This window comes from Oncorhynchus kisutch, linkage group LG22 (assembly GCF_002021735.2).
Source record: "Oncorhynchus kisutch isolate 150728-3 linkage group LG22, Okis_V2, whole genome shotgun sequence".
In the NCBI taxonomy this organism is placed as follows: domain Eukaryota; kingdom Metazoa; phylum Chordata; class Actinopteri; order Salmoniformes; family Salmonidae; genus Oncorhynchus; species Oncorhynchus kisutch.
Window position 1 is genome coordinate 33,333,260 of NC_034195.2, and position 20,093 is coordinate 33,353,352.

The 20,093-nt window shown below is 43.8% G+C and overlaps 1 protein-coding gene across 3 annotated transcripts in view; it reads left to right on the forward strand.

The window, feature by feature from the left end:
- Positions 1-20,093, forward strand: part of LOC109867643 (ras association domain-containing protein 8-like) — a 49,988-nt gene that overhangs the window by 23,706 nt on the left and 6,189 nt on the right. For all 3 annotated transcript variants that reach the window (XM_020456893.2, XM_020456894.2, XM_031801988.1), the window contains 2 exons: positions 12,786-13,011; positions 13,579-14,546. In XM_020456893.2, the coding sequence (XP_020312482.1) occupies positions 12,909-13,011; positions 13,579-14,546 (1,071 nt within the window). In that variant the 5' untranslated portion in view covers positions 12,786-12,908. The remainder of the gene's footprint in view (positions 1-12,785; positions 13,012-13,578; positions 14,547-20,093) is intronic.

Consider the following 20,093-nt stretch of genomic DNA (forward strand, 5'->3'; position numbering starts at 1 on the left):
TCTGTAGTCAACGCAACACATGGTGCATTGGCCAATTCATTGACATCTTCAGATTTAGCTTGCTAGTATAGAGTGGGTACTACCTGTTTGCTGAAATGGGTGCGAGAGTGCGACGTTCGTAACCTGGCGCGAGCACTTTCATGAGGTGCTGAGTCTCAACCACCAATAATCGGTGCATATCCGCGGCTATAAACATACCTATCGCTCTTGTAATTTTTTGGGCCCGGTCAGATTCGGCAGCGAAAGGCTGCTTGTATGTAGAGGGGAGACCACGTTTGTATTGTTTTTATCCAGTGGTAGGAATACTGGGTTGTGTCAACATGTTTGAGGTGTTGGCAGCTGCATAGACTATTCTCGTTTAGCAGTGACTACATAGTACTGTTAACTCTGTTTCCATCACCGTTGTAATCTACTTTTTTCCAACATTTTCCCCAACTGGAGAATTAAACGGCGATGGAGAATTCTCCTGTTTTATTGACCATCACTTGCCATTGTACAAAACTAGTGCCCAGCTGCGCCTCGCAAAAGGACAGTTTGAAATGCGCCAATTAAGATTCGAAATTTAATTACAACGTGTGCATAGGCTCTAGTTGTTTTAACGGAATAGCCTGAAATGTAATTTTTCTGCTCCGATTCACTCAAAAGGCATACAACGCAGCGTAGGCATAACCTATAGGCCTAGTGTGTTTATGTTTATTCGGTACACCCCTAATTGTGTGTGCGTTCTGCATTTGTGTGCACTCTGTGTGCGTGATCTCGACTCTGCCAGGCCTGCAGTAGTGCTGAGTCAGGTAGAGAGTGTATAATTACACATAGAGGTGCCCATCAGCAGTCTGTGTCTTTAGCCTAGGGAAAAGGAATATCTAGTCAGTTGCACAACTGAATGCCTTGAACCGAAAAGTATCTTAGGCATTTAACACAACCCCTCTGAATCAGAGAAGTGCTGCATGGATTGAAGTCCACATCATTGGAGCCAGTTACCTGCCTTAAGGGCAGAATGGCAGATATTTTCCAATTTGACAACTCTAGGATTTGAACCAGTGACCTTTCGGTTACTGGCCCAACGCTCTTAACCGATTAGCAATACAGCCTCCTGTTCTCTGTAGAGCTCAGTAGTCACACCAGTCACTCCTCTCCATCTCTCAAGGTGCTGAGTAATGATGACAAGGCTAAGTCCTCTTCTCTTCTCTGTTCTAAAACCTCATCACCTTCAGGCAGCCAGGCCAGTCATGTATTTCTCTTATTAAAAAGGCTGTATAGGGCTGAGCCACAATGAGTAACCTTCTATTGTCCCCAAAAACGTTGGCAGCAGTATAGTTTACATGAGTAAATAAAGTGTTTATCCAGTTGAAGCAGTTGTGGTAGTGTCTGAGGTAGGGCTTAGGAACTAGACCTATGAGTAAGCCTTTATTGTTGTCTTTAGTCCTAAAGCTGTGCCTGCTACATCGTTCAGCACTCTCCAAACTTTAATTTTTGCTGACGCGTGCGTGTCAAACACCCACCTAAAATAGACTTTTACCGCCCTACCAAGTAAACAGAAGCTAAATTAATCAGAGCACTGGGAACACTAATCTAGTGAACAGAGAGTATAGTCAGTTATTCTTACTATTTTCTGCATTGTAGAATAATAGTGAAGACATCAAAACTATGAAATAACACATTATGGAGCTGTTCTTGCCATAATATGGACTTGGTCTTTTACCAAATAGGGCTATCTTCTGTATACCACCCCTGTCTTGTCACAACACAACTGATTGGCTCAAAAGCATTAAGAAGGAAAGAAGTTCCACAAATTCACTTTTAACAATGCACACCTGTTAATTGAAATGCATTCCAGGTGACTACCTCATGAACCTGGTTGAGAGAATGCCAAGAGTGTGCAAAGCTGTCATCAAGGGAAAGGGTGGCTACTTTGAAGAATCTTTAAATATAAATTATATTTAGATTTTGTCTAACACTTTTTGTGTTACTACATGATTCCATATATGTTATTTCATAGTTTTGATGTCTTCACTATTATTATGCAATGTAGAAAATAGTAAAAAAAAATAAAAAACTTGAATGAGTAGGTGTCCAAGTGTTTGACTGGTACTGTAGATGGGTAAACGGTTGAGCTAGGCTAGTTAAAGCAGCCAAGGCAGTGAATCTAGTCATGCCAGGGAGTTGATGAGGTAGGGGTCATTAGTGTGAGTAGTAACCTTATATTCTTCTCTTAGCAGGATTTAACCACTGATTGGACCTGACTATATCAACTGTTTTGTCCAGATGTATGTTTTCTCTGCTATGGTTTAGAGTACGACCCTGTCATCAAGTCACCGTCCCACTGACTGACTCTGACTGCTGCTGATGAGAAGTCAACTCCTTGGTCAGTATTGCCATGCTTGGCGTTACACGTGGGTGGAGAAGAGTAGCTAGTTAATGACTTGAGTTTTCACCCAGACTGTTTCTAACACTGTGCTGCTTGGCTACAGGACTGACACTGCATTGAGGTGCTGTGAGGTGAATGAAGCTGCCTGTCTGCCTGCTGGTCCGTGAGCCTTGTCATATTTTTTACCTGGTTAATAATCAATGACTTTGTAAAACCTATGTGTTGTTGCTACAGTAGGTTTATATGTAATCCAACTGGGTGGTTACTCTGCATCTTTTAAACTGAGTGAGATGTTGCACAACTGTGCCTGCACTATTAACAGACCACTAAACACTGTTGAGGTGCTTTGAGGACAATATAAAATATGTTGTAATTCTTGCGGCAAATTAACCCACAAACCAGTAATCCAATCAGTATAATGGGTTGATACTGATGTCTGGAGGAGTGATGTGTTCTATGGTAGTGCCTGATGCCTCCTGCTGTCATTAGCATCTGAATAGAGCTACCACTGACAGACAGAGGGGATGTTTTCAGAGAGGCGCTGCCGGCCGGTCACGTGTTTGGGATTTGTTCAGAGAAATATTTGCCAAATTGAATGTGCTGTGAAATGCATTATTCATGATTTGTTTCTGCGCTTCATTCGCTGCGAGAACAGGCAACCGCTCAATCTAATTAGCAAGCTGTGTGTCTAGAGAGGATGCAGCAGCCTGGCCCCCTTCTCTGTGTGAGAGAACACACACACATAGCCACATCGACTCTGAAACAGGAGAAAACAAACGTGCCTCTACCTCCACACACAGGGAACGTTCTGTTTTGCTAAGAGCGTCAAATAAACCTTCCATTGAGGTTTTGTTGTTGTTCAAACCTCTTTACTTCCTTGTCACAGACTGTAAAGGCAACAGTAATCTGCTCCAGTCTTAGGTGTGGTTCTATTTGAAAAGTTCTCCAGGAATCAGTCTTTTATAGGGCTGCATGTGGAGGCTTCAGAAGATCAGAGATCTTATTTCTTCCAGGGCCTGTGACCACTCCCTGTTCTCTACTGCAGTCAGTCAGCCAGTCAGTAACTGCAGCTCAGTTGGTGGACAAAACTACAGCTAATCATTTCTGCATGTGAACACTTGTGATTAGATATAGCTTACTGCTAGATGCAGTTCTGTGTCTGTGTTCAGAGTGTCAGTATGCCACACACTGAGATCTAGTACAAGAAGACTGCACACTGAGATCTAGTACAAGAGGACTACACACTGACATCTAGTACAAGAAGACTGCACACTGACATCTACAGTATGCTCCCATGTGGTGTATTAAAACATGTCTTAATGTTTCCTGACTCTTGTACAGAAGGAGCCTATTCTTTAACCTGCAGCACCTGGTTGTGTGTATGTCATCTTTTCTTTTGTACATGTTCTGTAGTGGAGACATCAGGTGGGGCAGTTAGATTGTCAAAACCCTGCTGGGTGATGATGATGTGACCTAACTGGCTGCTCTCAGCTTATATCCGTGCCAGAGCTCTTATCAGCCTCACTTGGAGCTGTGAGGGACAGAGGAAGAATGGAGGGAATGAGGGATGTAAAAAGAGGACAAAATAACGTTTAATCAACAGTTTTATTACAGTGTTATTGCTGTCCCACGTGGAGCAGAATGGTCATAAAACAGATAGACAGCCAGACAAGACAGAACCAACAAAGCCAGTAATGAGTGTCAAGCCTAACAAACAAAGCAAGCGAGAGGACAACATAAATATTTGGGGGCCCGCTGTGACAGACAGTGCTCTACATTACTAGTGGGACCGCCTCCACTGTGCAGATGGGACCAGGGTGGTTGGTGCCAGCCTGTTACAGTCTCTGCCCAGGGGTAGAGTGACACAGCAGGCAGAGTCGAGCACATCACTAGGGCATTGCCCACTACCCAAACAGCCACAAAGAAACTCATTATCACACTGTTTACTTCAGGGAGCTGTTTACTTTTGTGTATCAAGGACAGTGTGTGTTTTCCTTTGAATGATGATAAGAGAGAGGGAACAGTAGAGGGAGAGAGTTTGTGTGTGTGTGTGTGAAAAGAATGAGTGTGTTTAAAACTGTGTGTTGTCTTGGAAATTCTTACACAGAGACACTCGAAGTCGATCTTAAATGAATCATTGTTTATTTGTCCGCGTGCTGGAGAGGTTCCAACCAACTCAATGCACCATAGTACACATGTCAATCAGGAGCTCTCTCTGGGCAGACCCAGCAGTTGTCTTATATACAACTTTACACAGACAAATTATATTTGCATGATTTAGCACAGTGAATTAATCATTACCAGTTTGTTTCATTTATGTGACCAACCAATACTGGTTCATGACATGTGACAGACCAATACCCCACAAGGCTTCTTCTCTCTAAGCTGAGACCTTGAAACTGAGATATCTTTTGTTTGTTCTCAAAACACGGTCTGGGCGTACTGCCAAATTGCAGCTACTGATAGTGAGGATTTGTACAGTCAGCCACTTGCATTAACAAAGAAATTGGTTATTAGAACCACACATGATTAGAAGACAGAAGTTGGTTAAAAGAAAAGCACAAACATTAAAATGTGCTCTACAGTGTCATTTTCTGAGGGTGTGTGTGTGTGTGTACTACATACTCTCCTTTGTTCTTCTCATTGTTCTCCTCTTGTCCATGGTTGTACAATGAAGCTCTGACAAGGGGTTCTCTCTCTCACTCACTCTGATTGTACAGTAATAGTTGTGGGCAGGTATATATTTGAATTAGGCTGCAGTGCAGTCAGTGTAGAGACACATGCATACGCACGCATCTGTCCCACTCCTTGTTCTTCACTGTTTAAGGGGAAGGTGTTGAAGCGGACTCATAACTTAAACACTTGTGGAATGTTTACTCCTCACCTTTATCCTCTGATCCATTTCCCAATAGCGTTACTCCAGGTGACTAACAGTAATCAATCAATTCCTCCTTTGTGTAGGTTTGGATGGAAAGGTTTTAGTGTGTGCGTGTGGTGTGTGCGTGCGTGCGTTCTCCTCTATGAACAGCTGTGGAGTACATATGGAGACATAGTCATGCTCTGCTTGTTTTGGCCCTGTGCTATACACAGGCTGACACTGTAGCTCATACAGACACAAGCACACTTACACACACACACACACAGACAGAGAGATGCTACCCACTGTGTCTGTGTGGGCGTTGATGCTGATCACTTGAGAAAAACCTGTACCTAGTCTAGTTGAACATGTTCTGCTCTGTAGAGATGTGTTCCTGTCCCCTTGAGAGCTGACCCTAGTAGCTCAGCTGAGATTCAACTAGACGCAGGCCACCAATGAATGACCATCACCTCTACTGTAAGGTGAAACTTGGAGTTGGTTAGCATGGACCAGTGCTTGTGTCAATCTGTGTGTGAGTGACTGGTATGTTTCGTGTGTTTAGGGTGATCTACGGAGTGTGCGTAAAGCCACAGGAATGTGTGCTGATGGTTGTCACGGTAAGAGGTTATCAGGGCGGGAACTCTCTCTTATTCACCCTATTCATTCTTAAGGACTAGCTGTGACTAGTCCGTCTTAGGCTTCAGAACACCAGACTAGACCCAAATGCTGTCTGTCAGTGTGTGTCTCTTTCATTGGTATAATGATGAGTGTGTGCAGCAGGCAGCCATGCTGGAGGGTTCTCTTGGCCTCTCATTGATCAGAGAGAGAGTGGCTGGGTGGGTGATGATAAAAAGAGAAGAGAATGGAAGGGCACATGTCTGTTCACTGTTCTGTCTCGCTGGGTGGATCTGGGCTGAACTGGAAGATAATGACCAGAGCAGCGGGTGAGGGGATGGGGTCGGGGCGGATGCTTTTTGTCTCTACTCCGAGACTTTTGGGTGTGGAGGGCCTGGGTGGATATTTGTGTTTTTGAAAACTTCTGGTTGCCCGGGTAGTGGTGGGTGGGTGTGTTTCTGAATGCATGTGAGCGGTCTGTGTGGATCCTCCACACACTCAAACACCCTGCACACAACCACAGATATGCATGTCAGTCAGGCCTGGAGACTCCACTGTAAGGATGTGGTGAAGTTGACCTCAAGACATTTGGGGTTGGAGAAACTGTCAGCTGGATTCTCATTGGACATATCCCAGAATAGAAGTGCACCATTAAATATGTATGCTATTTCATGCTGTTGTTGGGGGCTTAAAATATATGTAGGGCCTAGGCGTAGTTGCCATGGTTTTCACTACATTCTAGAAGATACCATAGATATCTGCAGTGGTGTAAAAAGTACCCAAACATCATACTTGAGTAAAAGTAAAGATACTTTTACTTGAGTAATTTTCTATTAAAGGGGAGTCACCCAGTAAAATACTACTTGAGTAAAAGTATTTGGTTTTAAATACAGTATATCACAAAAGTGAGTTCACCCCTCACATTTTTGTAAATATTTGAGTATATCTTTTCATTTGACAACACTGAAGAAATTACACTTTGCTACAATGTAAAGTAGTGAGTGTACAGCTTATATAACAGTGTAGATTTGCTGTCCCCTCAAAATAACTCAACACACAGCCATTAATGTCTAAACCGCTGGCAACAAAAGTGAGCACACCCCTAAGTGAAAATGTCCAAATTGGGCCCAATTAGCCATTTTTCCTCCCCGGTGTCATGTGACTCGTTAGTGGTGCAAGGTCTCAGGTGTGAATGGGGAGCAGGTGTGTTAAATTTGGTATCATCGCTCTCACACTCCATCATACTGACTGGTCACTGGAAGTTCAACATGGCACCTCATGGCAAAGAACTCTCTGAGGATCTGAAAAAAAGAATTGTTGCTCTACATAAAGATGGCATAGGCTATAAGAAGATTGCCAAGACCCTGAAACTGAGCTGCAGCACGGTGGCCAAGAACGTACAGCGGTTTAACTGGACAGGTTCCACTCAGAACAGGCCTCGCCATGGTCGACCAAAGAAGTTCAGTGCACGTGCTCAGTGTCATATCCAGAGGTTGTCTTTGTGAAATAGACGTATGAGTGCTGCCATCATTGCTGCAGAGGTTGAAGGGGTGGGGGGTCAGCCTGTCAGTGCTCAGACCATACGCCGTACACTGCATCATATTGGTCTGCATGGCTGTCGTCCCAGAAGGAAGCCTCTTCTAAAGATGATGCACAAGAAAACCCGCAAACAGTTTGCTGAAGACAAGCAGACTAAGGACATGGATTACTGGAACCATGTCCTGTGATCTGATGAGACCAAGATAAACTTATTTGGTTCAGATGGTGTCAAGCGTGTGTGGCGGCAACCAGGTGAGGAGTACAAAGACAAGTGTCTTGCCTACAGTCAAGCATGGTGGTGGGAGTGTCATGGTCTGGGGCTGTATGAATGCTGCCGGCACTGGGGAGCTACAGTTCATTGAGGGAACCATGAATGCCAACATGTACTGTGACATACTGAAGCAGAGCATGATCCCCTCCCTTCAGAGACTGGGCCGCAGGGCAGTATTCCAACATGATAACGACCTCAAACACACCTCCAAGATGACCACTGCCTTGCTAAAGAAGCAGAGGGTAAAGGTGATGGACTGGCCAAGCATGTCTCCAGACCTAAATCCTATTGAGCATCTGTTGGGCATCCTCAAACGGAAGGTGGAAGAGTGCAAGGTCTCTAACATCCACTAGCTCCGTGATGTCATGGAGGAGTGGAAGAGGACTCCATTGGCAACCTGTGAAGCTCTGGTGAACTCCATGCCCAAGAGGGTTAAGGCAGTGCTGGAAAATGATGCTGGCCACACAGAATATTGACACTTTGGGCCCAATTTGGACATTTTCACTTAGGGGTGTACTCACTTTTGTTGCCAGTGGTTTAGACATTAATGGCTGTGTGTTGAGTTATTTTGAGGGGACAGCAAATTTACACTGTTATACAAGCTGTACACTCACTACTTTACATTGTAGCAAAGTGTCATTTCTTCAGTGTTGTCACATGAAAAGATATACTCAAATATTTACAAAAATGTGAGGGGTGTATTCACTTTTGTGATATACTTAAGTATCAAAAGTAAATGTAATTGCTAAAATATACTTAAGTATCAAAAAAGGAATAGTACAAATCATTTTTACTTCCTTATATTAAGAACCAAATGACACCATTTTTTTATTGTTTTAATTTACAGAAAGCCAGGGCCACACACCAACACTCAGTTAGAATTTAGAAATGAAGTATTTGCGTTTAGTGAGTCTGCCAGATCGGAGGCAATAAGGGTGACCAGGGATGTTTGTGAATTGGACCATTTTCCTGTCCTGCTAAGCATTCCAAATGTAACGAGTACTTTTGTTGTCAGGGAAAAGGTATTGAGTAAAAAGCATGTTATTTTCTTTAGGAATGTAGTGAAGTAAAAGTTGTCAAAAATATAAATAGTAAAGTACAGATGCCCCCCAAAAAACTACTGAAGCAGTACTTTAATTGATGTGTATGTAAGTACTTTACACCACTGGATATCTGCCATATATACATACCGCTGTTGTTCCTGAGACAGACTGACAGTGACAATGGCCAGGCAGTAAGTAACATGAGACTGTGTGGCTGGTTTGTTTCTTGTTGATGTGGTTGATCACATTTCACTGACTAAGAGGTATGTTTTTGTGGGAAAATTACATATCTTCATGGAACACACAACTCCTAAGCTGTCACATGGCGTCATAGATAGTGTGAGAACCTGTCACACACAACCCCCCAACACACCAGGGCTCGTTTGGCCAATAAGACCTGGCCAGGTGAGGTGCTGTAGGAAAGCTTGTCATGCTAGATAAGATAGAGATGTTGGATAGGGATCAGGGCACAGATACCTCTGTCCTTACCTCATCTCATCACCTTATTTTACAACCATCTGAAAACATTAGATCAATTTAATCTTTGGAGACCTATATATACTTTTACACTTGCTTTCATCTATCGTCCAGTTCTGCAGGATCATTGCCAGTGGTGCGGAAATGAAGCCATTTTGGAGAATTCAGATGCTGTATTTGTTACGGTTTCCTACCTGAGTGTGATGAGCAGTGTATCTCAAAGGGCACAGAGCCTGGCTCTGACAGGGGGAGATGGTGTTGGATACCATGTTACACTTACTGGGTTACTGTATATGTGTCATAGTCTTAGTCCTCTCACAGACAAAGGAGAGTTTGAAAAAGCATCTTAAGGCTAATTTCATCGTTAGAATGTTCGTAGGAGCATAATGAAATCTATGAGCGGTTTCCCAAAATCATCATTATTAACCTTGCACTTGAGAACGCTTGTAATCTAACGTCTGCCTCAGACCACTTGTAGAGCAGCTAAGTGCGTAGTTAGATGCTTTTTTTGCTCTCCCGCATGACTTTATACACAGATCTCTGCTAAGCATAGAATCACATGGTTTATCCGTCTCTCTGTGACCACCAATAACTTCAGAACAAAGTTGAGTACAAATATAAAGTTGCCCATGTCTTTGCAATTGTTATAAACAATCAACGTATAAAAAGATGGTTTAAATAAAAACAGAGATGACTGCATTAAATTATAAATAGTAGGTTATAGGCCCATTTCAATCATAGTGAAATACATTTCATGTTAAATCAATTGAGTTCTGTTTTGCTACATGTACTGTCATTTGTCTCATGATGTGTAACCTAACGTGCTCAATGATGTGCCAAATCGGTGATTTAGTGAATTGTTATTGGGAGGGTAAGCATTAGAATAAGCTGCCTCAATATTTGCAGCTGTAGGTGGTAATATCTCTCTAGGAGCTCCTCCGTCATCAGTATTGTGAAATAATGTTAAGTAAAGATTTGAATGCTGATCCAAGAGCAGGCGCTCCCTTTATGTTGATAATATCAGTATTGACACATGCTCCAACAATGCACTTAGCGACCGCTCTCTCCGCGTGGTGTTTTAGAAACATGTTATATCTTCAGCCGTTGTGAGATATATGTGAGTCATTATTATGAGTCATAATTGGGTAAAGCCATTTGAATCCAATCACTTTTTGACATCTTCGCTTTTAATTTAAACAAAACTTTTCATATACGTTTGACCATGGAAGAGGTGGTCAGATAGGGACTTTTTGTTACCTGAATGCCAAAACATTCAGGAGATAAAGGTGTTCAAAATGTACCCATTTTACATACCTCACCATACAATAAGACACCCATGTCTTCGTCACTGGAAAATATAAACGGTTGAGTTTGATATCATTTTAAAGCGTACAATAGGGTTGTCAAATTATTTTAATTTCTTTAAAAAAAAGTTTTTTATAAAAACGATGACATTTTTGAACTATTTAATGTCAATTATCTAAATGTAAATGTATGGTTTTGGATTTTTTAAATTCACATATGTTGTAGCTTAGACCTACCTTACATCATCTGAGGTTTTTGTGTTGTGCTCGCCATCGGTAGAGACACAACATGCTCTTGAATACAGGGTGGGTGTCATTTCAATCATAAATAGAATTCATAGAATGGACCTATCCCTTCAGACCACTGCAATTTAGCTGGTACACCACAGACATTTCAATTAAAATGTTAGCTTCTAATTACTATCACAAAGATGGCGGCCGGTCCACCCACCGTTGTTCACCCAATCAACTATCCCCCATAGTACAAAAGTTGACCTATTCTGTGCGAGAAATAAATATTCTAAACATAGTCTGGGAGTTGTGGGATGCAACAGATCAGAACGTTTAGCTTAAAATGTTTATAAACTATTAGGCTATTTATTCACATTATAAGCGCAGCAATGCGCACACGGCAGTAGGCTATATGCAGGAATGTTCCATTAGCGGGAAAACACCATTATCAAAAGTGAATAAATATAGTAGGCCTAGCCTATAGAAAGCTGATGGGATCCTCTTCTTTTTAATAGAGGCCATCACTCTGTTTTATCACGTATTTGCATGGCCTATAGATATGTTGTGCAACGTGAGCTCATGTTGAGTACCAGGCAGTTAGTAAGTTTGGTAGGCTATTAGTGACCACCAGCAGCATCAGAGTTTGGAGAAGCCTAATTACAGTGACTAAACGGTCACTTGGCATTTGACTGCCGGTGTGGCGGTAATACGCTCACCGTAACAGCCCTAGCTGTGACTCCTTCTCTGTATGTGGTGTTGTGATAAGCTCTGTTGCTTCCCAGCTTGCCCAGCGTTTGGCCTGTTTATAACACATGAGTAATGTTGGAGGTAGCTGGGTCGCAGGTAGGGGAGCTAGCGACGGTATATAAACCGTTATAATAACGGTTTTTTTAAGAAATATGGAATTCTTGTGATCATCAGATGAAGTCCTGCATTCCTGCTGGGCAGCTCCCCTATAGACAACCACAGCCAACAGTCATTGAGGAGGAGATAATGGAGGATTTTAGTAAAAACACCTCAGAGAGAGGAGGAGCTAGGCTAGGGGTTTGAGCTCGAACACTAGCTGTGCTGTGGGCCAGTTACAGAGCAAGTGGGTCATTTGACCTATTACTCATGTTGACATAACTTATGTAAGAGTCACACTGCCAGATCAGTGTGTATGGCCTTACATATGCCAAATGAGAAACTGTATAGCCTACTACTACTACTACTACTACTACTACTACTACTATCGTTAATAAAAGTTGTAGGGCTGTGTGTGTACTTTACCACCCAAGGCTATAGACTTTGAGTCAGGCAGTGTGTGTTATTGCCTTGTTATTTGTGGAATACAGATGAAGTAAAGTCATAAAACGGCACACAGCAGGGGAGTGGTTAGTGCTGTTCCTGTTCCTCATTGTGAAATCCACTTAGGCCTAAATCTCCTCCTGTGTTAGGATACCTGCTGCTCTTCCCAGTGACAGTCTCTGAAGTTCCAGGTCTGCCAGGTCAGCTACTGGTGGGAAGCATCTAAGTAGATCACACACACACACACTCACCTACACACCGAGTGGCTATGGTGCATTCTGCTTGTGCTCTTCTCAGCACTAAGCTGTCATAATGTCTTTGAAGGAGGGCAGCGGAGCATTTAATTGGGTTACAGATCTGAGTTGATGCTCTCCGATCCGTGAGGTGCCACCAGAGCTCCAACTAACCAACAGGAAACTTCATGAATGCAACGCTCGGCTCCGCTCAGCTCCCCAGGGGCAGTGTAATGAAAATCTAAACCTCAGTCACACATACGCAGGGCCTGACGTCAATAAGGCTCTGTAGGAGAGATGTATAAACCCATAGCTTCAATACTCAACAGAGGGTAGAGAGAGAAAAGGGCCATTTGTGTGTGACACAGCTGCGGGTCGGGTGTGTTAAACTGAGCAACAATATTATTCTGCTAGTTTCGAGGGATTACTTTTTTCACCCCCTTTGGCTAGAGAACATTGGACGTTTGACAAGTTCTGTGTAACATGAATTTCTGTACTGTGACTAATTGGTTGGTTTTGAGTTTTAAATGTTTTATTATCCATGTTTCTCTTCCCTGCAGAGAGGAGTCAGTAGTACCCTGCAGAGAGGAGTCAGTAGTACCCTGCAGTGCTGAACTGAGCCGAACCAAGCCAAGCGGATCTGAACTGAATTCCTCATTGCATTTCTTAGCATCGCGTCTCAGATGGAACTGAAGGTGTGGGTGGACGGTGTGGTGCGTGTGGTCTGTGGCCTATCAGAGGAGACTTCCTGCCAGGATGTGGTCATCGCACTGGCTCAGGCCATTGGTCAGTATCTCAGTCACTCTTCCTTTCTCAGTCACCCTACGGCTCTTTTCAAACCAACCCTGACTAGCCCCTACTACACCATAGGCACTTTAGATTTAAAATAATAGGATGGGCATAAGCAATATGGTGAAATTCCCACTGATAGGGTAAGGTGGGACCACTGTGTTATTTATTTCTTCCACCTATCCTTCCTTTCTGACCTCAATAAAGTGCTAAGGGGGAATGGTGCTAGGGGTCGACTTGGTATGGAGCAAGCTTCTGTCACCACACCCTCCGGCTGTATTGAAGCCACATACTGCAGTGCCAAAAACTAAACCCCACTGCCAGGTCATTAGGGAGAGCTTGTCCTCATTTCAGTTTGTTTGAACATGTTTATACATTGTATAAGACTTATATTTGTCATTGCTGAGAGAAGAGAGAGTTGAGTTAAGGACTGAAGAACTAGAGTTTAGAGTCTTGTATAGACATTAGCCATATGCCCATTGCCAGAGAGAGTGCAACGAGCTGTTAATGATTTGTGCTAATTTTATGTTGTTTCTGTTTTCTGACTCTCTCTTCCTGCCACAGGTCAGACGGGTCGCTACGTGCTGATCCAGAGACTGAGAGATTCAGAGAGGCAGCTGTTAGCCAACGAAAGGCCCCTGGAGTCCCTGGCCAAGTTGGGCCAGCACGGCAACGACGTCCAGTTCTTCCTGCGCCGCACCGGCCCCAGCAGCAGCGATGGACCAGGGTCTGGCTCTGGCTCCACCCAGGACCGGGTCGCCCCTCTTTCCATGCCCAAACACCCCGAACCAGAGCCCCTCAAAAGCACCCAGCCCAAGAAGTCCCTCACATTTAACCTGGGGCCCTCCACCTCCCCCAGAACCAAAGCCAAGCAGCTCATTAGGAAGTCTGCCTGCGACTCCCCCAAAGAGAGGTCCTCACCCAGCCCCATTCCTCCCCACCATGCTACCTCCTCCTCTCCTTCCCCCCACTCTCCCTCTCCTCTCGTGGGCCCGTCCAAAGAGGAGGTTTTCCGGCAGATTCTTCAGCAGCAGGAGAAGCTGAGGGCCTTTGAGGCCCAGCTGGAGGCCATGGAGAGAGACTCTCGGTCCAGGAACAGGGCCTCCCCGGCCTCCTCTCCTTCCCCTGTCCCAGAGGCTCGCCTCCAGGAGGAGATGGAGGCTCTGGAGCAGGCAGCCAGGAGGAACCAGGCCGAGCTGGCCCACGAGACATTCTGGGAGGAAGAGCTGCAGGCAGAGGTGGAAAGGGAGAGGGGGATGAGGAGGAGGCTGGGGGAGCTCCATGCCAAGATGGACGACTGCGGCCGGCGACTCCACGACTTCTCATCTCGCTCCGCCCAGCTGGAGCAGGCCATCAAACGGGAGAACCTTGGGGGTGGTGCCCATGCTGGGAGGGCCAATCAGGCGGGGGGTGAGGAGTCGCTAGGGGCGATGAGGGCGGAGCTACAGAGCCAGGGGAGGCACAGCGAGGAGCTGGAGGGGGAGTTATCGGAGACGGACAGGGCTCTGGGGAAGGCTGAGTCACTGCTGCAGGTAAGGAGAGAGGGTAGGGCCCTGGAGAGAGGGGTTTAGCTCGCAGTCTCCTTCACCCACACTCCTATTCAGTATCCACGAGAAGGTTGTAGTTCAGTGGTTCCCAAATGATGGGTCAGTGCTGTGGGACAAACTGATTGAGACCTGGGAAACCAAGTGAGCCAAGGATCCTTGATCAAGGCAAATCGTGTTATCATAGGAACATTTGAAACACTTTAGCAAAACATTTTGCGAACCACTGGTGTAGCTACCATCTCTCACCCCCTCTTGTCAGCACACTGCAGCAAACGCACACACATACATTCATTAGTGCAAGGACACTCAACAAACAAATAAATATGGTCTCGGTCTCCAATGGTGATGGGAAAACCTATATTTATTGGGGAGAAAAATGATTACCATTTACACAATGTTTTGTACTTAAATCAAACGTGTACCTAAATGTATGAATGTTTGCTATGAATTGTAATGGGACCCCTTTGGGGTGTCTGGCTGAACTGGCTTGACTGGTATGAATGGCTGTGACAGCTTAGTACTCATCTGGACTGATTAGATACACTCCCCCATATCTGTACTCTCATTTGTATCACATTGACAGTACTTGTACTTCCTTATATTCTTGTATCTGAAATGGAGAAAAATAAATAATAAACTGAATAAAGGTCATTAATCCATTGCACAAGTGCATTTTCTTGGCTTGACTTTGCCACAAACAGGTCTGTCAGTGTTTGCTGCTAGTTGGAGACAGTGATGATGTTGTTGTATGTAGCTAATGATATTCTAATGTATTTCATATGGGTTGAGTGCATTTGCTACATCCCACATTAAGACGGGGCCATTGGCACTCTTAGACCATTGCAACCCATCTCATTGTGATCCATAAGTAATGACTGTGCTATTGGCATGCTATGAAAACGGATTATAAGACCATGAAAATCTCATTTGGTATCAGTTTGTCAGCTGAGTAGGAGTGGGACTTTGTGATTAAGTCTGTGGTCTATATAGTCATGACTGACCCTTATTTCATCAGTCACAAGTTGACCTTATTTATTAAACCCTGTTAGGCCTCGCTCCCCCCTATCTGAGATACCTACTGCAGCCCTCATCCTCCACATACAACACCCATTCTGCCAGTCACATTCTGTCAAAATCAAATGTTATTTTTCATGTACGTGTTTAGCTGATGTTTTTGCAGGTTTAGCAAAATGCTTGTGTTTCTGTCTCCAAAAGTGCAGTAATATCTAACAAGTAATATCTAACAATACACACAATCTAAAGTAGAGGAATGGAATTAAGAATATATAAATATTGGATGAGCAATGTCAGAGCGTCATAGACTAAAATACAGTAGAATAGGATAGAATACAGTATATAAATATGAGATGAGTAATGCAAAATATGTAAACATTATTAAAGTGACTAGTGTTCCATTATTTCAAGTGGCCAGTGATTTCAAGTCTATGTATATAGGGCAGCAGCCTCTAATGTGCTAGTGATGGCTATTTAACAGTCTGATGGCCTTGAGATAGAAGCTGTTTTTCAGTCTCCGCTTTGCACCTGTACTGACCTCGCCTTCTGGATGATAGCGGGGTGAACAGGCAGTGGCTTGGGTGGTTGTTGTTGTTGTTGAAGATATTTTTTACCTTCCTGTGACATTGGGTGCTGTAGGTGTCCTGGAGGGCAGGTAGTTTTCCCCAGGTGATGCGTTGGGCAGACCGCACCACCCTCTGGAGAGCCCTGCGGTTGCGGGCGGTGCAGTTGTACCACGCGGTGATACAGCCTGACAGGATGATCTCAATTGTGCATCTATAAAAGTTTGTGAGGGCTTTAGGTGCCAAACCAAATTTCTTCAGCCTCCTGAGGTTGAAGAGGCGCTGTTGCGCCTTCTTCACCACACTGTGTGTGGGTGTACCATTTCAGTTTGTCAGTGATGTGTACGCAGAGGAACTTAAAGCTTTCCACCTTCTCCAATGCTTTTCCGTCGATGTGGATAGGGGGGGGTGCTCCCTCTGCTGTTTCCTGAAGTCTACGATCGGCTCCTTTTGTTTTGTTGACGTTGGGTGACCGGTTACTTTCCTGGCACCACACCCCCAGGGCCCTCACCTTCTCCCTGTAGGCTTACTCGTCGTTGTTGTTAATCAGGCAAACTTGATGATTGAGTTGGTTGCATTCGTGGCTACACACTCATGGGTGAACAGGGAGTACAGGAGTGGGCTGAGCATGCATCCTTGTGGGGCCCCAGTGTTGAGGATCAGTGAAGTAGAGGTGTTGTTTCCTATCTTCACCACCTGGGGGCAGCCCGTCAGGAATTCCAGGAGCCAGTTGCACAGGGCGGGGTTCAGACCCAGGGCCTCGAGCTTAATGATGAGCTTGGAGGATACTATGGTGTTGAATGCTGAGCTATAGTCAATGAACAGCATTCTTACATAGGTATTCCTCTTGTCCAGATGGGATAGGGCAGTGTACAGTGCAATGGCGATTGCAATGTCTGTGGATCTATTGGGGCAGGGTGTCAGGTAAGGTAGAGGTTATATGATTCTTGACAAGTCTCCCAAAGCACTTCATGATGACAGAAGTGAGTGCTGCGGGGTGATAGTCATTTAGTTCAGTTACCTTTGCTATCTTGGGTACAGGAACAATGGTGGACATCTTGAAGCATGTTAGGGAGAGATTGAATATGTCTGTAAACACTCCAGCCAGCTGGTCTGCGCATTCTCTGGGGACGCGGCTAGGGATGCCGTCTGGGCCGGCAGCCTTGCGAGGGTTAACATGCTTAAATGTCTTACTCACGTTGGCCACGGAGAAGGAGAACCCACAGTCCTTGGTAGTGGACGGAGTCTGTAGCACTGTGTTATGCTCAAAGCAGGCGAAGAAGGTGTTTAGCTTGTCCGGAAGCAAGACGTTAATAGTCACAGGGGGTACAACCACTATCTCCTAACACATAAAAAAATAAAAAAAATACTGCAAAGTTTTCTAAGAGCTTGAAGCACGGCAGCCCTATCCATCCACTCCATTCTCCAACACGGAGAATGTTAAATGTCCCCAAAGCGCACACATCCCTGAGTCACTCCTCTTTTCAGTTCGCTGCAGCTAGCGACTGGAACGAGCTGCAAACACTCAAACTGGACAGTTTTATCTCCATCTCCATTCAAAGACTCACTCATGGACACTTGAGTTTTGGCTGCTTCACGTGATGAGTTGTGGCTGCTTCACGTGATGTGTTGTTGTCTCCACCTTGCATTATGTGCTGTTGTCTGTGCCCAATAATGTTTGTACCATGTTTTGTGCTGCTACCATGTTGGGTTTCTGCCGTGTTGTGTTGCTACCATGCTTTGTTGTCACATGTTGCTGCCATGCTATCTTATTGTCTTTCTTTATGTGGTGGTGTCTCTCTTGTCGTGATGTGTGTTTTGTCATATATATATATTTTATATATATATATATATATATTTTAATCCCAGCCCCCGTCTCCGCAGGAGGCCTTTTCGTAGGCCATCATTGTAAAAAATAATTTGTTCTTAATACGGATAGGCGGGACGCAAATGTCTCAACTGGCCAATTGCCAGGGAAAATGCAGAGTGCCAGATTCAAATAAAATACTACAAAATTCAAACTTTCATTAAATCACACGTGTAAGATACTCAATTAAAGATACACTCGTTGTGAATCCAGCCAACATGTCAGATTTTTTAAATGCTTTTCGGCGAAAGCATAAGAAGCTATTATCTGATAGCCTGCACCATCTGCACCAGCAGTAAACAAAGGGTTTAGCATATTTCAACCCTGCAGGCGCTACAAAAAACGCTGAAATAAAATATAAAACACGCATTACCTTTGACGAGCTTCTTTTGTTGGCACTCCAATATGTCCCATAAACATCACAATTGGTCCTTTTTGTTCGATTAATTCCGTCCATATATATCCAAAATGTCCATTTATAAAGCGCTTTTGATCCAGAAAAAAACTGCTTACAAATAACGCAACGTCACTACAAAATATTTCAAAAGTTGCCTATAAACTTTGCCAAAATTTTTCAAACTACTTTTATAATACAACTTTAGGTATTTTAAAATGTTAATAATCAATCAAATTGTAGACTGGGCAATCTGTGTTCAATACAGGAATGAAAACAAACCAGCGCCACTTTTCACGTCTTGCGCAACTCACAAAAGTGTACCCAGTTCCTAGTTGGCCTACTTCTTCATTGCACAAAGGAATAACCTCAACCAAATTCCAAAGACTGGTGACATCCAGTGGAAGCGGTAGGAACTGAAAACAGGTTCCTAAGAAATATCCCTTGGCAATAACATGTCAGGGAACAGAGAGAGGCAAAAAACAAACATTCTGAACAGTTAGTCCTTGGGGTTTTGCCTGCTACATAAGTTCTGTTATACTCACAGACATGATTCAAACAGTTTTAGAAACTTCAGAGTGTTTTCTATCCTAATCTATGAATAATATGCATATCTTATATTCTTGCCATGAGTAGCAGGAAATTGAAATTGGGCATGCTATTTATCCAAAAGTGAAAATTCTGCCCCCTAGCCCCAAGAGGTTTTAACTCACTAGCCTAGTTAAATAAAGGTTAAATAAAAATGTAATAAATATATAAATGTTCCTTCAAGGAGGAAGAACTATAGCTTACTGCCTGGTACAGGACCATAGCTTGCTGGTCCTCCTCTGGTACAGGACCATAGCTTGCTGGTCCTCCTCTGGTACAGGACCATAGCTTGCTAGTCCTCCTCTGGTACAGGACCATAGCTTGCTAGTCCTCATCTGGTTCAGGACCATAGCTTGCTGGTCCTCCTCTGGTTTAGAACCATAGCTTGCTGGCAGTGCTAAACCTACATTTAAAAAGCGATAAACCTACATTTCAGTTATTCTTTATTTGTTTTACTAATTGATTGACCTTTGATCATGTTATTTGAAATCCATTTAGTTTTTTTTTCTTTCTGTGAGGTAGTGCACAATTTCTCTAGAGATAAATCATATCAGCCTGAACTGTGCGATGTAGTAGGGAGTTATAGTTTCCAACAGGCCAATATTCTACATAGTTTAGAGCAGAAATTGTGGTAATAAACTGTGAAATATACACAGCAACTGAAATATTTTAAATATATATGAATAAATGATGGTTGATAAGTGATAAGAAGTCATGGGCAGTCACTACCATCATGGGACTTGTTTTGTTCTGTGTAGCAGCATTCAACCCACAGTGCATTTAATGTCTTAAAAGATTATTGAACAGAAACCAAACCGACCTCAAAAAGAACTAATCTCTCAGCATAGCTTGCTGGTCCACCTCTGGTACAGGACTATATCAGGACTGTTGCTGGTTCATCTCTGGTACTTCTGGTCATGTACTGTATGGTCCTGTATGTGGACACCTGCTCGTCAAACATCTCTTGCCAAAATCATGGGCATTAATATAGAGTTGGTCCACCCTTTGCTGCTATAACAGCCTCCACTCTTCTTGGAAGGCTTTCCACTAGATGTTGGAACATTGCTACTGGGACATGCTTCCATTCAGTCAAAAGGGCATTAGTG